Source organism: Bufo bufo, chromosome 2 (assembly GCF_905171765.1).
Source record: "Bufo bufo chromosome 2, aBufBuf1.1, whole genome shotgun sequence".
NCBI lineage: Eukaryota > Metazoa > Chordata > Amphibia > Anura > Bufonidae > Bufo > Bufo bufo.
The window spans coordinates 146,003,109-146,026,173 of NC_053390.1; the positions used below are offsets into that span (position 1 = coordinate 146,003,109).

At 43.9% G+C, this 23,065-nt stretch overlaps 1 protein-coding gene across 1 annotated transcript in view; it reads right to left on the bottom strand.

The window, feature by feature from the left end:
• LIX1 (limb and CNS expressed 1) overlaps positions 1-23,065 on the bottom strand; it is a 194,390-nt gene that overhangs the window by 121,088 nt on the left and 50,237 nt on the right. Inside the window, exon 2 of the mRNA XM_040421573.1 lies at positions 5,764-5,927. Coding sequence (XP_040277507.1) covers positions 5,764-5,927 — 164 coding nt within the window. The remainder of the gene's footprint in view (positions 1-5,763; positions 5,928-23,065) is intronic.

The following is a 23,065-nucleotide window of genomic DNA, read 5'->3' on the forward strand; positions in this document are numbered from 1 at the left end:
GATATGTGGAATTTGTGACTGAGGCATTACAGATTATTCTGACCCATAATGCATTTATGTTCGGTAAAAAGTGGTACAAGCAAAGAACGGGGACAGCGTTGGGGACTCCGGTCTCCTGTCTTTTTGCTAATTTATTTTTGGCAGTATTTGAAGATCAGTAGATTTTCACTAGAAATAATCCCTTTGTATCATATATTTAAGGTATTTCTGAGATTTATCGACAATGTTTTCATTGTGTGGACAGGTACCATGTTTGTTTCCATCCTGTAGCACTTCCTGTTACTATATGTAGCACTTCCTGTTACTATATTCAACCACTCCCATGGGTCACAGTTCCCCCAGCCACGGCTGCCTATTTGTGGCAGCAGCATCCAGTTGCCTGGGGAACCAGGGCTGCTGGGCGGCTCGTTCTGACTTCAGAGTCCCAAGCGAATGAGGTGGCACACCAGGGCTCCAGAGCGTCAGGATGCCGGTGTGAGCTGTTCTCTCCTCAGCATAAAAAGGCCAATGGCTGCATGTGCAGATGCCGATGAATTTCTTGTCCTCTGCTCCCCCTGCTTTTCTCTTGTTGTATTGAAGACATCTTTGGCTTTGGATTTCTGGATTGGTTTTGGGATGATGTCTCTTGGCTTCTGGCGCTTTGGTACTGTATTGATCTCCTGGTTCTGATCTTTTGGCGTGTTTGGTTTTCTCGTTTGCCTCTGGTGTTTTTTGTACTTCATTGTTCAACTGGCATTTGACCCTTTACCGTACGACTACTTTCTGGAGGAGATTTATCAAACTGGTGTAAAGTAGAACTGGCTTAGCTGCCCATAGCAACCAATCAGATTCCACTTTTCATTTGTCACTGCTCCTTTGGAAAATGAAAGGTGGAATCTGATTGGTTGCTATGGGCAACTAAGCCAGTTCTACTGTTTATTGTTCTCTGTTTGTGTGTTGCCTTTAACCTATTGCAGTATAGGGACTGTCATCCAGTTCTGGGGTCACTGCCTAGGGTTGACCATGCAAATAGGTAGGGATAGTGGGTCCAGGAAGTTTAGGGCTGCACTATCCCTTTGTGTGCGACGGTAGTCGCCCATTCCTGACACCATGATGCACTTTTCCTTTTTCTACCACAGCTCCAGCACCACCCCAAGTTCCTCCGACCCAGCTAGTTACATAGACACACCCTTATCACTGCCCCTGTTGCTGCTTTGACATGCCTATGGACATAATATCACAGGAAAGAGCTGCATGGACATGGTAATGTGACCACAGCCCAGAATGGAAGATAAAAAGGTACAAATTTACAGCTACTAATGATTACTTTAAAAGATGGTGGTGCAAACTGAAACCCCTTTAAGTGAAGGAGATCTGCTATAGGCAAACACATGAAAACTTGAAAAGATGCAAACCAGTGGTTAAAACAATGCATATAGAGTGCTGACCTTGTAACAGTGGCCGTTGATATGTACGGCTGCTACACCGTATGATACATGGTTTATCTGCATCAGTGAGTTCAATGTTTGTTATCATGGTATAATAGGAATTGTTGGCCAAGGTCATATCTCCATTACGATTATGTAGAAACATGAATTATCTTTAAGTCGCCTTCGAAATAGAGACATAACTTTTCTTTTTGCAACAAAACTTCTAACCATTTACGTATTAAGACTAAAAGTCTGAAATTCTTTTGTAGACATTGAGATATGACCCGATTGGCGATTTACCAGACATATCACACTGGTGGCTTTTTACTGGTACAGCTCCATTTCTGTCCATATTCATCTTAAGATGTAGTCTGCGATCTGTCCCAGGTTATTAAAATGGTGATCTATGAAACCATCAGTTGCTCTCTAGATACCATCTTGACAGATACCTGGCGTAAACTACCAGCACCCACGTGGCTTCTGAATCCCGCATGGCCGTCGCTGCATTTTCCCACCGCGCGGATGAAAACATCCGGTGTCACAGGGGGACAGCCAATAGCAGACAGTGACGGAGATAAGCCTCCCTAGCATAGTGGGTGACACTAGGGATGCTCATTCCCGTCGCTATTGGCTGTACCCCCATCCTAACACCGGATGTTCTCATCTGCGCGATGGGGAGAAGTAGCGGCAGCCGTACGGGCTTCAGAAGCGACGTGGGTCCTGGGAGCAAGGCAAGTACATTGTGTGTGAGGGGCCCGGGCATATAGGGGGGCATTTCAAGGGTCTAATAACCTATTTAATGGTTCCTAAAATGCTGAGAAATACAGGCAGATATTTATCCATCAGGGAGGTAACTGCTCCAAATTTATTCTGCATCAGGACAGCGACCCCAAACATACAGCCAATGTCCTCAAGAACTATCTTCAGCATAAAGAACAAGGAATTCTGGAAATTATGACATGGTCCCCACATAGCCCTGATCTTATTATCATCCAATCTGTCTGGAATTATACAAAAAGAAAGAAGGATCTGAGCAAGCCTACATTGAGATAGGATCCGTGGTTAGTTCTCTAGTATGTTTGGAACAACCTCCCTGCTGAATTTCTTCAAAAACTATGTGCAAGTCTACCGAGAAGATGCCGTTTTGAAGGTAAAGGATGGTCACTCCAAACACTGATTTGATTTACATTTCTCCTTTGTTCATTCACTTTGCATTTTGCTAATTGATAAAAATAAACTATTAACACTTCTATTTTTGGCAATGTTATGGCGGAGATTTATCAAAACTGGTGTAAAGGAAAACATCTTAGCTGCCATAGCAATCAATCAGATTCCACCTTTTGTTCTTCACAGATCCTTCGGAAAATGAAAGTTGAAATCTAATTGGTTGCTATGGACAACTAACACAGTTTTTCTTTACACCAGTTTTGATAAATCTCCCCCTCTGTGTTTTATTTCGGACACATTTGGCATCATGTAGGAAAACTGCTAAAGGGGTTGTAACATGGCTTCTTACTACCAGAAATAGGGTCACCCTTGTTCATGGACTATGTCTGGTACTGCAGCTCAGGACAGGGTTGAGCTACAGAACTAGAGCCAAGCTATGAACAAGAGGAGCGTGTTTTCTGGAAGAAGGCAGACATGTTTTTCTAATCTTATCCAACCCCCTTTAAAAAAAAAAATTGGCCAGTTCATAGTAACCACGTAGTCCATAGTCCACGTTTCATATTTCCAATGCAGTTGAAGCAGAACAATAACTGCTTTGGGAAACAAGAACATTTTTATGTAGGACAATGTGGCCACCAATGTCCTACTACTGCTTTCAAAAAACACATGCAAATAAAAGATCAGTACAATTGTAAATGCACCACAAATTAGTAATTAGGTTAATCAATCACATTACGGTAGGCCTAAAAGTGTGGGAAATTCACAGAAAAACACAATATGACCGACTTATGGGCACACGTTTACTAAATTCTAGTTATCGGGTCTTCAGGAACAGGAGAGCTACGAAAACATGTGACCAAGTGTGAAAAGTATATCATGTAACATTACAACAAATGTGAAAGGCAGACAGTGGTTTGCACTGCATTACACAGCATTATACACAGGATGCATAGAACCAATATTTACATTTTATCCAAACAATTTCATGGCTGAAAAATCTAAATAATATGGGAAAATCTGTGGGAATGTGGGAAACTAAAGCACTGAGAGCACAAGTACAAAGAGTATAGCAGATGTGTAACACAAACAACTACTCAGCTATCAGCAGATCACATTAGTATGCAGGGGAAGGTATAGATGAATATTTTTGAACAGTGCTACATAGTTTACATATTTTCACACATAGATATGACTATAATTATGTGAATGTGGAAGGAATTTCATTGGCTGTTTTTGGAAAATAAAAGATAATTTCTTGGGATAAATAAAGAAACATTGGGACAGATCTACTAATCCTGTCTGAGCACAACTTAGACCGGCCATCTAATAATGCAGCAAAATTATCACAGAGGCTCAAGGTGGATGATAAATTTGGTGCATGTCTTTAACTTTACACCACCTATATTGGTTGGCATATTTGTGCCATATTTTCGTGCAAGTTGTTGCATCTTGGATCATGCCGCTTTCCCGCTAAACCAAAGCCCCCTGGCAAGCTTGATGCAGTGGATCTCACTGGATGTGCCAAATGGCACCGAATTCTAGTGCATTTTATAAGAAGGTTTGGACGCAATCACATTAGGAAATGTAGGCCACTGCTCCACTGGGTTATTTTGGCGCAAACATCACTGCAGACTTGAAGGGGTTATCCAACTCCTATAATAACCCCCCTAATGCCAGGGCCCCTCAGATAGGTTATACTTACCCCGCTCCCTGCCACCCGCATTGCTCCTGATGCCTGCATGGGCCTCCCAAGCATAGCAGCAGGAGATGCAAAGATGGACGTGCGAGGATCAGCAGCGACGTGGGTGTTGGGGATCAGGGTAAGTAAAACCTATTGGAGGGGCCGGGGCATTAGGGGGGTCATTATAGGAGTTGGATAACCCCTTTAACAAGTCACTGGTCCAGATTTACTAATATACATATCTGTTTAAAAAGTAGTACAAACTGGTGCAATTTGGGGCATCTAGAGTTTCTACACTTTTTTCGACAAGAGGGAAGGGCTTAGTGGAAAGTAGTGGAGCGTCACGGGATAGGGGTGGGGCCTAAGATGCACCATTGGGAGCCCTAATTGCACCACAATTCTGGGATAAAAAAAATCTGTCTCAAAGTTAGCCAACTAATAATTGGTATAGAGTTAGAGAAAAGTATATATCCCTGCACCACATGTGTCATCCAGCCTGAGCCCCTGTGACAGATCTGGTGCAGGTCAAGACAGGTGCAGGTTTAGTAAATCTGCGCCACTCTCTTTAGCTTATGCTTACCTGCACTCAATTATCGACATTGGTAGCTACTTAGCTGCATTTGGCACGGCTATGACCATTGACTGCATTTTGGCTGCATTATGTACAGCATGTGCCTGAAATCTACTTCCTGCTTTTTCAGAAGTCCAAGCTGTTGCTTTGTCAGTCCCAAATGCTTTACACTGCAGCACTGCACAAGCTCACTAGACCGTGATCTAAGGCAAGGACAGGATCCAGGAACCAGTCACCAATAAGAAAAGAAAAGGCACACCTGAAATTGCAGGTATAGGTGATCCTAGAGATTACTATGTGTGTTTTGGTCAGTCTACACCACATGAGCATTTACTATGGTGCTATATAGAGTAATGTTAATGTAAATGCAGTATAAATACATGTTATAGCAGAAAATTAGGAACTTCAGCACTCCGATGAATATGGTGGCGCAATTCACTGGTGTAAATACACCTATCCACAAGCTCTGCATCAAATTTCCAAGATTTCTCTCCATTTTCTATTGGCAACATGTGTTTGAAAAAGGTCAGAATTGACCGAAACGTCACATTTCACTTTGAGTTGCCTTGCATAATAAAAATAGAAACTATACTATGCCATCACCATATTCATCAGAGTGCTGAAGTTTCTAATTTTCTACTGTTGAGGGCTCGGAACCCACAACCTCAGCACCCACATAAACTGGTGTGGCACTCTCGTCCAGGTTATCTACATGTTATAGCATACATGGACTGGTAAGCCTTCAATTCGGTTGTTGTTCTGGACAAGTTTATTCTCTTGCCCAGTCCCCGACCTTCTTGCCCTTTCACCTCTAGTCTATAATGCTACCACTGCTTGTAGGACAGGAATAGTTCCTCCCATATATAATCATGGTCTTCTTCCTTTGGAAAAAATGAAAACTTAAACGTGAATTTAAACAGGAAAATCATTCTTACCTGAAAATTTCCAAAACAGCTTCCTCCAGGTAATGTGACATAGCAAACAAATGGTGGATCCGGAGATGGGACCGACTCATAGGCCACCAAGCTTTCACTGGGGAAGATCGCCTTTCTCTTCTCTTTTTTCTCCCAGAACTCTTGAAGTAATGCAACTACATTTACTGCAATGAATAAAGGGAACATAAGTCACCATTAATTCAGTTACTTTGCTTAGTGACTATTCTATAATTTAGTTGTTAGAAAAGAAGGAAAGTGCTGGAAGCCGCAGGGAAATGGAAATACCTAAACATTTATTACATTTCTCATTACTCTAGATAAATTAACATAAGCTATGATCCGGGCCACACTGGCGGTACTGCAGTCGGGGCCGCACTGGTATTCACTTTAGTGCAGTGAATACTAATGAAGCTGTGCTTGATATGGGTTGGGGGAGGGACCGCTCCCAGCAGATAAACTTTTACTAAACAAATTATTTTCCAGGTCTTTGTTGGGATTTGAACCGATTACAGGGATACCAAATACTGTTTTGTGATATTTAACAGTATGTTTCAAAAACTATTTATTGTAATGTTTTTTGCTGTTATTTTTTTAACAACTAACTTCAGAGAAAAATGTAACTTAACATAAAAGAAAAACACTGGAAAGTAAAAATTTCATTTTTTTTTCAATAACCTTTACTAAAGAAGTTATTTCACAGGCTCTGCTTAAAGGTCTGCTATAAAGATGGGATTTTCTGTGGCGAAAAAGCTGCTAATAGTAGCACAATATTAAATGAACAGTAACACTGAAGCTTTTTAAGCACAGAAAATCCTGTCTTTGCAACAGAGTAGTCTTATAGAGTAGTGGCAAGTCTATTACCTGCTATATAAATGGTTTGGGGGTCAATTCCCAGCAAAGATATATTAAGTAACTTTCTTAGTAAAGGTCATGGCAGAAAAATAAAAAAATTAACTTTTATATTCCAGCTTTTTTTTCTGGTAAAAGTTAAATTTTTCTTCAATATTACGGTTACAAAAAAAAAACTGAGCAAAAAATATTACAATAAATGTGTTTTTGTAACATACCAGCTATTAAATATCACAATACAGTAATTGGTTTCCCTGTAATCATAACCCTTACAATATAGTGAACTCATTATTCATTGATTGATAAGTGGCGTAAATAAAAATAAATAAATAAAAAAAGTAAATTTTCCCATTTATTTAATCCATAATAAAATTTGACAGAAATTAAAATATTACTGATGTGTATGGCAAAATCGCATGACGCACAAAAAGTTATGGCTATAAATGTGATAAGGGTTGTTAGGTAGGTTGGGGGCCCACATGGTTTAACTGTATGGGGCCTGAAATTCCTAATGGTAACCCTGCTATGATGTTGGTCTTGTTTGATGGAGTTGAATTCTACACATCACAGTGGATCCTATTGGTGCCTGTATCAGATATTTCCTACTGGAAAACCCCCAGAACCTAAGGTAAAACTGAAAAGTCCAGGCTGTTTAACCCTTTCATGCCGCTGGCAATGGCGCATGCAAGCGGTTACAGCCTGCTGTTCAATGTCAGTATAGCACTGACATTAAAATACAATGCACTACAGGAATAGTGTACTGTATTTTGGAAACAATCAAAAGATCGCCTGTTATAGTCCCCTTGTGGAACTATTAAATGGTTAAAAAAATTAAAAAATGTATTAAATAAAAAGATTTCATTAAAATATGTTTTTTTCTCAGTTGAATGGCAAAAATTGTGAAAATCCAAAATCTACCCCACATGTTTGGTATCACCGCGTCCGTAACAACCCACACTAAGCAAATGTCATGTAAATTATCCTGGACGGAGAATGCTGTAAAAAAAAAAAAAAAAAAAAAAAAAAATGCTAAAATTGCTGCTTTTTGCTTAGTTGATACCAAAAAATATATAATAAAAAATGGTGTGTTATGTACCCCAAAATGATACCAATGAAAACTACAAGTCATCCTGCAAAAATCAAGCTCTCCCACAGCTCCGGTAATGGGATCCAATAAGATTTTCTTCATTTTTTTTTTTTAAGAATTTTTATGGCGCAAAAGTAGTAAAACCTAAAAAAAAAAATATGTATTTGGTATCACTGTAGCTGTACTAACCCAGAGAATTAAGTTATTGTGTTATTTATGCCGAAAAATGAACACAGCTAAGGCTGGATTCACACCTGAGCGTATTCGATAAGCGCTTTTTACAGGCGTTTTTATCGGGTGTTTGTATCGGGCGTTTTTAATGGGCGGAAACAAGCAAACGCCCATTTAGGCGCGTTCCCGCTGAAGTCTATGGGCGGGAACGCGCGACAATACGCCCCAAAGAAGCTCCTGTACTTCTTGGGGCGTAGGGCGTTTTACAGAGCGTTCGTACGCGCTGTAAAACGCTCAGGTGAGAACCATGCCCATAGGGAAATATTGGTTTTTGCCTGTTGAGCGTTTTACAGCGTGTAGGAATGCGCTGTAAAACGCTCAGGTGTGAACCTAGCCTAAGACTACTTTCAGACCTGCGTTTAGGTGCGGATTCGTCTGGTATCTGCACAGACGGATCCGCACCTATAATGCAAAGGCTTGTATCAGTTCAGAATGGATCCGTTTGCATTACCATGAACAAAAAAAAAATATATTTCTTTTTTTGTTCATGATAATGCAAACGGATCCGTTTTGACTTGCATTGAAAGTCAATGGGAGGTGGATCCGTTTTCAATTGCACCATATTGTGTCAGTAAAAACGGATCCGTCCCCATTGACTATTACAGTGTAAGTCAGGACGGATCCGTTTGGCTCAGTTTCGTCAGACGTACATCAAAAGCTGAACGGAGGCAAACTGATGCATTCTGAACGGATCCTTTTCCATTCAGAATGCACTGATCCGTTTTGGGCCGCTTGTGAGAGCCTTGAAACGGATCTCACAAGCGGACCCAGAAACGCCAGTGTGAAAGTAGCCTAAATTTAAAACAGAATAAAAGTCAAAAGTAAGTTATTGTATGTGTACCCCAAAATGGCACCAATAAAAGTTAAAACTTGTCCTGCAAAAAAAACAAGCCCTCAAACAGCTACATGGCTAGAAAAATTTGTTATAGCCCTTTGAAGGCGATGATGAAAAAAATGAAGGAAAAAAAAAAGCTTGGTCAGTAAGGCCCAAAACAGACTGGTCACTAAGGGGTTAACCCTTAAACTGCCTCCTAAATTCATTAAATATTTTTACAGGTGACAGAATGCCAGTTTTCTAATACAGAGCAGGGGTGTAGAAATAAAAAATAAAAAAAATAAAAAAATTGTCGAAGGACTAAAGCGGGGGCTCAATCTACTTGTCCTGATACAAAAAATTATTTTAAATCAAAACCATATTTCAATGCCCCGCCACGCTTCCTTATTCAGGGAGGTGGCTGGCTTACGTTCCAGTCTTTGTGGTGTGAAATGACTCTAAGTTTAGTCCTCGTTCACACCAGATGATTGTGTCCAGAATGCACTACATCGCGGCCGGCTCACTATGCTGTGGGGCAGGAGGGGGCGTGACGATCCATTAAAGTGAATGATTCTGGCGGTCGGCTGCACGGGATTGCAAGGCACAATTATGCCTGAGGTCCGGTCAAAATGCTGCTTGCCGATCGCATTGCAGCCGTTGGGCATGGTTATGGTGCCAATCACTTCAACAGACCACTATGCCCCCTCCTGCCCCACAATATAGTTAGCCGGCCGCAATGCGTTGCAGTGCATGCTGGACAGAATCAGGCCGGAATGCACTTCCCAGTGTGAACGAGGCCTTAATGTGATCACAGCCATTAGTTTAGTGCACACTCTTGCTCTTAGCACATTACTACCCGTACCTCTAGGTGGTTTAGGCAAATTAACTGCTGATGTGGCATGAAAAGGACCCCCCTCACCTTCCCAGTTTGACAACACCTGCAGAAAGGGGGTCCTCTGAGAGATGCTGGCAGAGTTGAGAGTTCTATCAATGCCCCTGGCTCTGTAACGGCTCTGTCACTGCTCCTCCCCCCAAACCGGAGACGTGACAGATCCTTTCATTGCTCCACCCCTTCAGCTCTGTCATTTCTTCTTCCCCACGCTGTCACTACACCACTTTCCCCCCCGCTCTGTCACCGCGGCTGAGTCACTGCTCTACGCCCACTGCTCGGTCACCGCCGCTCCACGCCCCCAGCTCGTCGCCGATCCACTGCGTCCACTGCTCCGGTAAACAAAGCCATCTCAGCCCTGCTACTTGCCCGGGTAGAGATGGGAAGTTCGGATCTTTTACATGAATCGGTTCATTTGAAATCAGTTCATTTAAAAGAACTGATTCATGAATCGAATCTTCAGTTCACTTGCTGAGTCGACTGACAAGCAAGTGAACCGAAGCTCAGGTGGTGCGCAATGCGCCCGCACAGTTGATTGAATCTTCGATTCACTTGCCGAGTTGGCTCTCGGATGACTCGGGCTGACAAGCAAGTGAACCGAAGCTCAGGAGCCGGATAGGTAATAAGTGTTACATCAGTGGTGACCTGACTGATGGCTAGAACAGGAAGGGGGAGCTGGGGGCACTGATTTGGGCACTTCTGGAGGCGTTCTATTGTATGGAGAGGTGCTTAGGGGCATTATACTGAGTGGAGGGCACTTCGGGAGGCGTTCTATTATATGGAGGGGTCCTTAGGGGCATTATACTGAGTGGAGGGCACTTCTGGAGGCGTTCTATTATATGGAGGGCACTTAAAGGGCTTTATACAGCTGCAACCTGGTGATTAGACTCGGTGTATTGTTCTGGTGACACACAATTCTTTTAACTCAAAGAATCGAATGCGTCTATAACTAAGTCGGATTCGATTCTTAGACTCAGTGTACGACTCCCTGTACTGTGTGTGACTCAGTGCTTGTGCCTCAGCTCTGATTGGTTGCAGGGAGGGGAGGGGCTGGCTTCCGCTCCTCCCTGCTGGCAGCGTCTCTCTGCTCCGCTATCTGACTGAGCGGCTTCACACGGATCGGCTCAGTCAGAGGAATCGACTCCTCCGGTTCAGTGAAATGGATCGATTCAAAAAGAACGATTCATTCATGAACCGGACATCACTACTTGCCCGCAGGAGGGCTAAGCTACTGAACAAACTACCTGCCCAGCACCCGGAACTGCATGTCCCGGGCGTCGGGCGATACGATTTCCACACTCCTGACTTAGCAAGAATTGTATGGCTTTGTGCGATCTTCAGCCACCACTAGGGGGAGCTTAATGAGGATGAATTTATTTGGAGCTTGAACCCTAGGCAATAATTTTCCCTAAAACTGCATACAACACAATGCTTTGCAGCCAGCCAAAATGCTGATCAATTAGGAGCTGTGTCTTGGGAATCCATGTGGGAGATTTAAACTATACATGTACGGAGGTATAACTGTTAGAGACGAGCGAATTTCTTAAAAGTTCGATTCGGCTGTTTCGCCAAATTTCACAATAAAAAAAAAGTGTGCTTTATTTGTAAGTAGCGGGTGCAATGACAGGGAGCTGCGATAGTGCCGCCCTCGTCATTGTACCCCTCAGATGCCGCGTTCATACATGATCGTGGCATCTGAGTGTAAAATTACCAATAAAAAAATTAATTCTAATTTACCGCCTCCATTTGCTCACGATGGGCTGGTCGCCGCCATCTTGCTTGAAGATCTCGGCAAAAATGCTATGCGGAGCGAGATTACGTCATCACACCGGCCGGCGTGATGAAGTAATCTCGCGCCGCATGGGATTTCGGCCGAGATCTTCAAGCAAGAGGGAGGCTGGCGGCCCGTCGCGAGAAAATGGAGGAGGCAAGTTTGAATTTTTTTGTTTTTTATACTCTTTCAGGTTAAAAACGATTCGGTGACACAAAGCAAGAGGAAATTCGGTTTCTAGGTGAACTGAATTTATCCTGAAATTCAGATTGAATTCCACTTTGTGGGATTCGATTCACTCATCTCTAATGACTGTAAAAGGGAAGAGTTTTTTTTATATTTTGAAATTAATCAGCACAAAATGTGGAATCTATTTAAATAAAAAAAATTAAAAAAACACTATAAAGTTCCTGGGAAGAAAAGTTTAGTATGTGGTGGCAGAGGCTCCCAGAGGGAAATGATCTGAATACTACTCATTCCCTTTGTATTTCCATAAGCAAGTATATAACATTACTACATCATGATTTCTCGTCTTAACCTTTTGCTCTCCTGCCCTGGTTACATTTCTACAGGGGAAGTGGTTGAAAGGGGAATACCAAAACAGCAAGTTCACATCTCATAGGACGATATCAAATAAACAGTGCTACATTTTTGGTTTGGATCTGAGCAAATGATGAATGACTGGAACGGTGCGCTGAGCTGCAAACATTCACAATGTCTTCCAGAATCCCTCTCGGCATTATCTTGGTTTGGACGTTCTAGAGCTTGAGGAACACAACACCTCAGAGAGAATATACACAGTACATACGCTTACAATTTTTTAAACCTTTCAGTCAGCTGTAACATAAAACATTAATCTATAAAAAATGTCAGAGCAGACGATAGAGCCGATTTCAATCAACATCAGCTGTCAGGTTTTCTTTTCTCACTGTAGATTATGTATTACATTACATCCATATCCTAAACTGAGCTCAAACACAGTAGCCCCTGAGGTACTTCTTTGCGTCCCGCGACCACTCCTAAGCCGGGTCTCCGGCTGTGCAATGATGTGGTCACAAACCCCTGCGTACTGATGCAGGCATTTGTCACCACATATACACAGTGGCCGGCTCTCAAATTAGAATATAAAAAGTACAATTACACTATTCCATTAATACATGCCATATAAAATATCTAAAAACATATCAAATTCATGCAACCAAATAATCTCAGTCTCGGTCCCTTTTGGCACCTGATTGCGGAGCTCACGCAAACGGGACTAGGTTTAGTTCACACGGCGCGTTATTTATTCTCTGCTCCCAATGTAGATTATTAATGTACTTTCAAGTTTTTCAACAATGTTTGTTCGTGGCCATATCAGTTCATTTGGTATTGCATTGCTCGATATGGCAGAAATAATATAGAGCAATCAATTATTGCAATATAGAGGGTAATCAATGTAACGAACAATTGCGCTATACCAAAAAGGATAAAAAAAATTCACTTTAAAGGGATTCTGTCATGAGATTTGAGGCCTATAACCTAAACATATGGCCAGGTCCCTACTAATACCCTGAATCCGAAACTGACCTTATTAAATGTGCCTGTGGCTCTATTAGCACATAAAACAGGTTTTTATAACCTGTCATTCACCTACCTAAGGTGTCCAAGGGGACGTCGCTTCATACAGGGTGCCCGGCTGCAGCCATCTCCGTCTGGTGCCCAGCGCCGCCCTCCCTGTCTATAGTGCCGCCTTCCTCACCTCAGCCCCGCCTCCGCAATCGTCCGGTCCCTCAGGTTATGCCTAGTGCGCACGCGCGGGATCTGGCAGAGGGACCGGACAATTGCAGAGGCGGGGCTGAGGTGAGGAAGGTGGCACTATTGAAAGGGAGGGTGGCGATTTCTAGTGGGAAGGCGGCGCTGGGCACCAGACGGAGATGGCTGCAGCCGGGCACCCTGCATGATGAGACGTCCCCTTGGACAAATTAGGTACGTGAATGACAGGTTATAAAAACCTGTTTTATATGCTAATAGAGCCACAGGCACATTTAATAAGGTCTGTTTCGGATTCAGGGTATTAGTAGGGACCTGGCCATATGTTTAGGTTATAGGCCTCAAATCTCATGACAGAATCCCTTTAAGGGCTCATGCCGTCAAACGTAAGGGCTCCGTGCCCATGCTGCGGACGGCAAATTGCGGTCCGCAATCCACCGGCACCGGCCGTGGGGCATCCGCAGCGGATCGCGGACCTATTCACTTGAATGGGGTCCACGATACGCATCAGACGGTCCACAATGCAAAAAAGTAGTGCATGCACTACTTTTTTGTGGTGTGGAGGCACGGCCAGAAACACCACGGAAGCACTCTGTAGTGCTTCCGTGGGTTTCCGATCAGTGCTTCCGCACAGCATCTCCCGGATTGCAGACCCATTTAAGTGAATGTGTCCGTGATCAGTGATGCGGCTGCACATGGCCGGTGCCCCGTGTATTGCGAACCCACTGTATGTGGGTCGCAATACGGCCACGGGCAGCACACGGTCGTGTGCATGAGCCCTTAGATGTATTGGCGTGGGTAGTTGATATGAGCCTGGCTTGGCTTCAGCTTAGTTGCGGCCCTCTTTGTTATCAGCTAGCTGTTGAGATTTGCAGTCTGTGCTTATGCCGGCATCGTTCCTTGCGCATGCGGGATCTGAATATCTGTTTTAAAATTATTTTTATTGTTTTTACAACAATTAAAGTGTACATTCTTTGTAAGCCCTGCAAGGGCATCAATAAAATACTTCTGATACAGTACAATCAAAAGAGAGCAAAGAATTCACAGAATAACAAACAAATGAAAAAAAGGGGGGGGGGGGAAGGAAGGTTAAAAGGAAAAAGTGTGGGGGGGGGGGGGAAGGAAGCGTCCGTGATGTTGCTGTATGGTAGGATTTGTTACGCAAGAATAATGCAATAATGCATTAATGCAATAATACTTTTTGATATTTACTAGTCGTATTGTTATGTAATCAGTTTGAGAAACCTCTAAAATTTTTCCAAGGCATCCAAATTGACTCAAATCTATGAGGTGTTCGGGCATCCCAGTGAGCTATCTGTTCAAGGCGGTACAATTGATCGCATCTACTAATCCACTGTTTTATTGGGGGTATTTCAGTCTTTTTCCAATAAACTGCTATGAGTATTCTGGCAGCTGCCAGTAGAATCTGAATCAGCCTTATCGAGTCTCTAGGGCACCTGAGACTCCCGAACACCCCAAAGAGACACATTTTCGGAGAGGCTAGAAACGGTATCTTACAGATCTCAGACAAGATCTTACATATCTCACGCCAATAGGAGGCAATTTTGGTGCAACTCCACCATATATGGCTGTGGGTACCTACGTCCTGTTCACATCTCCAACAATTTGGGCTGCATTCAGGGAACATGCGGTTAATTTTTTGTGGCGTTAATGTACCATTGTGTAAGTACCTTATAGCTATTCTCCTGTAGTTTGACACACCTGGACACCCCATGAGGAGCTTTCAAAACACTTTGTATTTCTTTCGCTGAAAACTGGATATTTAACTCATTCTCCCATTTTGATATAAAAGACAATTTGTCTGGGCGTGATAGGGTCAATAGAAGGCTATATAATTTAGATACCTTACCCTTTGAGTCTTTTATTTGCAGGAATAACTTTGACCCCAGACTTCTCAAACCTATTTAGGGACAATTTCCAACCACTACCAAAACGTCTGGAAGATCTGTTAGGTTCCTGGGATATCCCATTTGTCACATGGTTCGGAAGAAGAACATTGATTAAAACAATACTCCTACCCACAGTTCTTTACTATCTGCAAGCATTGCCGATCCCAATCCCAAGAGCTTATTTTGTTAAAATGCAAGGAATCTTATCTAAATTCCTATGGGGTGGTAGGAGATCTAGGTTACCTCTCACTCTTATGGTGCAACACCCTAGAAATGGGGGGCTTGGTATTCCTGATCTATATACTTACCATAAGGCAGTGATTGCACTCAGATGCCTGGAATGGTTGAGACCCTACCCAGAACGGTTAGACCTAACAACAGAAGATAACATGTTAAATCTCCCCAAAACATGCTAAAATACAAACCTACAACAGCATCACTAAGTATGTGTCACTACCAGAGCTTTGGGACGTTCTCACAGCTCTGTTTCTCCACCCCTGTGATGATGTCACTACTAGAGCTGGGAGGAGTTCTCACTGCTCTGTTTACTTTTGGTTTCCTTCCTCCCAGCTGTTCCTCATGCGTTTGATTTCCCTCTCTTTATATCACCCCTCCTCCTATTGTAGGGCGTGGATTATAGTTCTCATTTCAGTTGTAGCTCTTGCTTTAGTATCTTCACTTGTAGCTATCAGTTCACTGGACCTGTGTTCTGCTGCAGCAAGCACTCCGGATATTGCCAGCTGTCCTTGGATCAGTCTTCTCTGCGGCTGCAACACCTTCAGCTAAGTGTACAGACATTGTTGTGTACCTGATTATTTTCTGACTGGATCTGAGGTGGCCACGGTTCCCTCCATATACTGAGTAGGGCACCGGTGGCCGTGCCCCTTCCACTATTGTAGGGGTTACAGTGGTCATCAGTCTTAGGTACGTGGGCATGCCTCGTTCCGCCATTTGGATCCGGGCATGTGCTTTAGCAGAATAGGGAGAGCTTTGAGGGTCTGACAGGGGTCACCCTTTATCCTCCCTAGTTTGGGTCCGGTCAGTAGCTCCTTTACTGTGTATACTATTGTTGCTCACATACAGCCGTGACAGTATGCTTTAAATATGTGGAAAGAATCTAAGTGGAAAAAGCATCTATTAACTAATTATCTCGATCTGATGCAGGTTCGAGATGTACTTTGCCACTCTTCAACCCAGTTCTGGGAAACCATATCAGACAGAGCCAGAGCTATTACCACTCCAGTTTTATCGCTTTGCCCAGAGAATGATGTCCCAACTCTCGAAGATCTGGGAAATCATCCTACGGTAGCAAGTCTTTCAACTTTTCAAAACTCTGAATATCTGAACGCTGCTCCTCTGCAGGGGACATTATAACTACAGGGGGCACTAAATGAGGTATTTATAAATACTGGGGCAACTACAGGGGGCATAAATACTGGGGCAACTACAGGGGGCATTGTATCTGCTGGGGTCAGATTGCTTTATTGCTACTGTGGGCTCTATAGAGGTGCCTCGTTACTTTTGAGGGCACAACATGGACGGTTCTGCTACTAATAGGGAGCATTACTGCTGTTGGGGGCACAATTACTACTCAGAGTAGTCTTGGAGGACTATTACTATAGGGGACTATCTGTATGGCATTCTTTTTGCAGTATAGTATTTGTGGGCATTGGGGAGTACAGTCAAGTAGGGTTGTTTCGGGTATCGAACTTTCGATACCCAGTCGATACTCTTGTTCCGGTATCGATACGATACCGGGATTTGCCTTTTTTTGATACTAGGCTGTGCTATTGCACAGCCCAGTATCAGAGAATATGGATCGCGCTGCTCTCATCATGCGCCATGCTCAGCAGCACGGGGAGAAGGAAGAAGTCTCTCCCTCCCCCCGTGCTGCTGCTGCCACCAATGAGAGCGCAGAGGGGTGGAGGAGGGGAGGGGCTGTGGTCACTGCACCACCAATGATAACTAACGTTTAATACATTACAAATACAAGTGGCAGAAACACATTGCCGGCATCCTGCCTCTAACAGGGTGCTGTGATCCGCGGCAATTAACTCCTGCAAATAGGGACCACTGTTTATTAGTTGAGCAAAACTGTACAAGTTACCAGAAGGAGGTGCTGAGGCAAGGGTACTCTGCCACAGACCCTTTGGCCAGGGTACCAGCTTTCTAAGAAAGAGGCACCGCTAGCTCAGGCCTTTCCTCAGCACAGAACCTTTTACTACCAGAGGGGAGACTTGGGAAGCCAGCTGAGTGCACTATCTGCATTTTCTTGCACTTGAGTTCCTCCAGTAAAAAAGTACACTAATTTACTGCAAACCTCTTACTCTGTGGAGAAAAGCAACATGTGGTGACACCTCAATGGTGTCCAGGGGGACCCAGCATAATGTTGGGGGCCCACCTCAAACCCAGCCACCTTCAAAGTGGCAGATATTGTGTAAATCAAATGACACAAACCCCTAAAATCCATTTTACTTCCAGATTGCAATACAACAAAAGAGAAAAAAAATACCAAGAGGGGTAAATACTTCCACAAAGCACTGTATATTCATACTGGGTGGTCGTGTGAATGATTTTGTATTGGAACTGAGCTTGACTTCCTGTTCCCACAATTCTTTTGTGAATTACTTTTGTGAATTACTGTTTTAAAACTCATTTGCATCTACTGGAATCAACATCATGGAGTCTGTCTGGGATCAGGGTCGGCGCTACCATAAGGCAGACCAAGCGGCTGCCTTAGGGCGCACCCTGGGGGAGGGCGGAAAAATGAACCTTCTTTTATTTATTTTTTAAATCACTTGTCACATGGGGATGGGGCCAGGGCCAGCCGGGAAGGGGGGGGGGGGGAAATGATGTGCCATGGGGGGGACTGAAATGTGACACAATAGGGGGTAATGATGTGATCATGATGTGACACGAAGGGAGTGATGTGACATGGTTTGGAGGGGGAGAAATGTGACAAGGAGGGAGAGAAATGTGACATGGAGGGCTGATGTGACATAGGTGATTTGACATGGAGGGGGAAAATGTGACATTGAGGCCTAGAGGGGGAGGGGAGGAAATGTGACATGAGGGCATGATGGCTGACATGGGGGCATGATGGTTGATATGAGGGTCTGATCTGAGGTCTGATTAACATTGGGGGTCTGATTGCTGGTCTGACCTGAGGTGTAATGGAAAATATTTTTTTCTTATTATCCTCCTCTGAAACCTAGGTGCATCTTAGAGTGCGGAAAATACGGTCCTCAAACCAGCGATTGAAGCAGAGAGAAGATACCAGGACCACACAGAGGAGAAGCCAGCTTCTGCAGACCAGGGCCAGGTGAGCTGCGAGGGGGGGGGCGAGCCAAAATGTAGCTTCGCTTGTGTTGTCAAAAATCCTTGCAACGGCCCTGTCCGGGATTACATGAAGAGACAGACGGATTAGAGCAGGCCTACATCCACAGAAGATCTGTGGTTAGCTCTTCAAGATGTTCGGGAAAACTTCCCTGCAGAGTTCCTTAAAAAACGATGTGCAAGTCTGCCTAGATGAACTAATCATAGGCGTGCGCACGGGGTGTGCCGGGTGTGCCTGGGCACACCCTAATCACACCCCTGTGCTCCTGCACTGCCGCCTGCCGCAGCTGCCTAGCCTCTTGATGAGCCCCAGCTGCCGGCCCCGGCCGCACAGCTTCAATGACATCTCAGATTCTCACATCTGCTCGACTGATGAGTACGGCTGCTCCTGTGCTCCGTGGCCCGGCGGCCGGTCGCGTAACGTCACTCACTCCGACGTCACGCGCCTGCTCCGCCTGCTTCATTAATAAAGTGGGAGGAGCAGGAGCGTGCGGCGTGACGGAGTGGGTGACGTCACATTACGCTGCTGCCGGCCTGGTTTGAATGTTTGAGAGCCTGCCAGCCCGCCTGCCCGCCCGCCTAAGGCGCCCAGTGATTGTGTCTGTGAAAAAGAAAAAGTGTGAATACTAGCTGGAGTCCCAGTAAGTTAGTAATAGAGATAGTAGTACAACTTGGTAAAAGTTGTGGGTCACTCACTGTCATGGGGGGGGGGGGGATACTGTTATGGGGGGTCTGTGGATGATACTGTTATGGGGGGATCTGTGGATGACGCACTGTTAACAGTGCGTCATCTACAGATGCCCCCATAACAGTGCATCATCCACAGATGCCCCCATAACAGTATCATCCACAGACCCCCCATAACAGTATCATCCACAGATCCCCCCATAACAGTATCATCCATAGACCCCCCCCATAACAGTGTCATCCACAGATCCCCCCGCATATGTGTTAGCTTCCACACAGATGCCCTTATAACAGTGCCATCCACAGATATCCCATTAATAGACTCTTAAGGGGATATCTGTGGATGACACTGTTATGGGGGGGTCTATGGATGATACTGTTATGGGGGGATCTGTGGATGATACTGTTATGGGGGGGGGTCTGTGGATGATACTGTTATGGGGGGTCTGTGGATGATACTGTTATGGGGGGGATCTGTGGATGACGCATTGTTAACAGTGCGTCATCTACAGATGCCCCCATAACAGTGCATCATCCACAGATGCCCCCATAACAGTATCATCCACAGACCCCCCAAAACAGTATCATCCACAGATCCCCCCATAACAGTATCATCCATAGACCCCCCCATAACAGTGTCATCCACAGATCCCCCCGCATATGTGTTAGCTTCCACACAGATGCCCTTATAACAGTGCCATCCACAGATATCCCATTAATAGACTCTTAAGGGGATATCTGTGGATGACACTGTTATGGGGGGGTCTATGGATGATACTGTTATGGGGGGGATCTGTGGATGATACTGTTATGGGGGGTCTGTGGATGATACTGTTATGGGGGGTCTGTGGATGATACTGTTATGGGGGGGGGAATCTGTGGATGACGCACTGTTAATAACAGTGCGTCATCTACAGATGCCCCCATAACAGTGCATCATCCACAGATGCCCCCATAACAGGGTCATCCACAGATGCCCTTATAACAGTGTCATCCACAGATGCCCCTATAACAGTGTCATCCACTGATGCCCATAACAGTGGAGTGTCATCTACAAATACCCATAACAGTGCGTCATCCACAGATTCCCCATAACACTGTGTCATCCACAGATCTCCCATAACAGTGCACCTGCGCACTATGGAGAGACTGAAAAGAGGGGAAGATCCGCGGAAGCAAGCAGAGGACAGCACAGCAGACGACTGAATAGCTTTTTTTGTAAGTAAATTATTTTATTATAGTGCTGAAACTGCTTTAAACTATAAAGAAAAGTTTTGGAGAGTGTTTCTCTCTTTCTCAGGTCTAAAGCAATACCGAGGAAGAAAGGAAAACTCTTGAAAGCTTGTCTTTTAAGTATTAGGATAGTACAATAAAAAGGTATCCCTGCATACCGCAATACTCTCCTATTTTGTAATCTTCTTTATATATACTTATTTTGCTTTTTTCAGTAGTATAATTAAGTGGTGTAAATTATTAGTGCCCCCCCCCCCCATTTTCACTGTGATATCTTATGTGCCCCCCTATATATTGTTCCTAGAGTCGCCACTGCGCAGAGTCACGGCAACACTAGGGTTAGGCCCGGCCTGTGTGTGTATGTATATAATATATACAGATATATATATATATACATACATACACAAGTGCGCGGGGTGTGTGTGTTTGTACTTTAGGGTGCACACCCTAATGCAATAGGCTGCGCACGCCTATGGAACTAATGTGTGGTCAATGTGAGGGAGGTCACACAAAAACCACACAGAAGCCCTTTCGTGTGCTTCTGGGTCTGTGCCAAAAGATAGGACATGTCCTATCTTTTTAAGCATTTTGCGGATCATGGACCCATTGAAGTCAATAGGTCTTCACTGCGATGCAGGACACACAACGCCGGTGCCCATGTTTGCGGATCCGTGGTTTGTGGTCCACAACATGGGCACAGCGATCACACATTTGTGTGAATGCACCCTTTATTTACTGCGCTGCAGGCCCATACACAGCCTAGGGAGGAGAATGGCGCCATTCCTAGAAGAAAGCAGGTATGTTTTCATATGCAAACCCTTTAAAGGGGTCTGTCCTATTAGGTTTTATCGTTACTATGATTGGGCACAGCAACCATGCTGCCCGATCATTCAGGGGAGAGCTCACTGACTGAGGGTGACAACAGACTTTAGGGGAGAGTTATCAAAATTGGTGTAAAGTAGAACTGGCTTACGGTAGTTGTCACAGTTCCTCAGATCTTTACCTTTATCCATTTCTTCTGCTTCCAAAACTACAAGAACTGACTGCTCACCTGCTGCCTAATATAATATACCTCACCCCTCGACAGGCGGCATCATCATGAGATAATCATTGTTATGCACGTCACCCAGTTTTAATGTTATGGCGTATACACATGAAGGTTGAAGCCTCGAATGGTAGAAATTGCCTTTGCTGCTCATAACAACCAATCACAGCAGAGCTTTCATTTTACAAGCGCACTACAAGAAATGAAAACCGTGCTGTGATTGGTTGCTATGGGCAACGAAGACAGCTTTTCCTTTAGGCAACTTTCATGAATCTCTTCCTTGTAAAACAACTATAAGACTATAGATGACATTAAAAAAACCTTCTACAACGTGCCACAAAGATGTGCAAAGTCCAAATGAACTCTGCCCTATGCTCCATGCCTGTGGTTTTTGCGACAGTTTTCTAACTATCTCTAAAACTGACAACCAATATGGCTTAACTGCCTGCTGTCACTTAAAGAAAGCGCTAAAACACAAAAAATAACAATGGTATATAAAACATAATTACCAGTTTTTGGCCTTTAATGTTTAATATTATATGGCCAATTTCATATTTTGAGTGGACATTCTCTGAATCAGGGGTCAGCAATCTTCGGCACTCTAGCTGCTGGGAAACTGCAACTACCAGCATGCACTCTTGAGGGGCTCTTGTAACTTCCTCAGCAGTTAATGGAGCATTCTGGAAATTGATCAGAACAGATGTAGGGCCGGAGATTGCTGATCCGTGCTGTAAATACTTCATGAGAAATGATGGCTCTGTGGTCTTACAGTTCTTCCGTCCTAGATTCAAACTCAAGCCAGAGTAGGGCAACATCTGAACAAAGTTTGTATGTTCTCCCTGCAAGTGTTTCCGCCTATACTCCAAAATCATGCCAGGAGGTTAATTAGGTTCCCATGAAATTAGAGTGGAAAATTAGATTGGGAACTCCACTGGGGAGATCAGTGATGAGAGAACATTTGTACAGAACTGCAGATTATGTTGATGCTATATATATATATATATATATATATATATATATATATATATATATATATAGCGCTTTGAGTCTGACAGGAGAAAAGCGCTATACAAATGTTAGGGTTAATTTAATATATATATATATATACACACACACACACATATATATATATATATATATATATATATATATACATACATATCACTGCTCAAAAAAATAATAGGAACAATAAAATACCACATCCTAGATCTCAATGAATGAAACATTTCAGTTGCAAATCTTTATTCATTACATAGGGGAATGCGTTAAGAACAATAAAACATAAAAATTATTAATGTAAATACAAAATTAATATAAAATTTCAGGCTGATCCAATGCCTCAAGACAAGGAAATGAGGCTCAGTAGTGTGTGTGTGGCCCCCATGTGCCTGTATGACCTCCTTACAATGCCTGTGCATGCTCCTGATGAGGCGGAGGATGTTCTCCTTAGGAATCTCCTCCCAGACCTGGATTAAAGCATCAGTCAACTCCTGGACAGTCTGTGGTGCAACGTGGCATTGGTGGATCGAATGAGACATGATGTCCCAGATGTGCTCAATTACATTCAGGTCTGGGAAACAAGCAGGCCAGTCCATGGCATCAATGCCTTCATCATGCAGGAACTTCTGACACACTTCAGCCACATGAGGCCTAGCATTGTCATGCATCAGAAGGAACCCAGGGCCCACTGCACCTGCA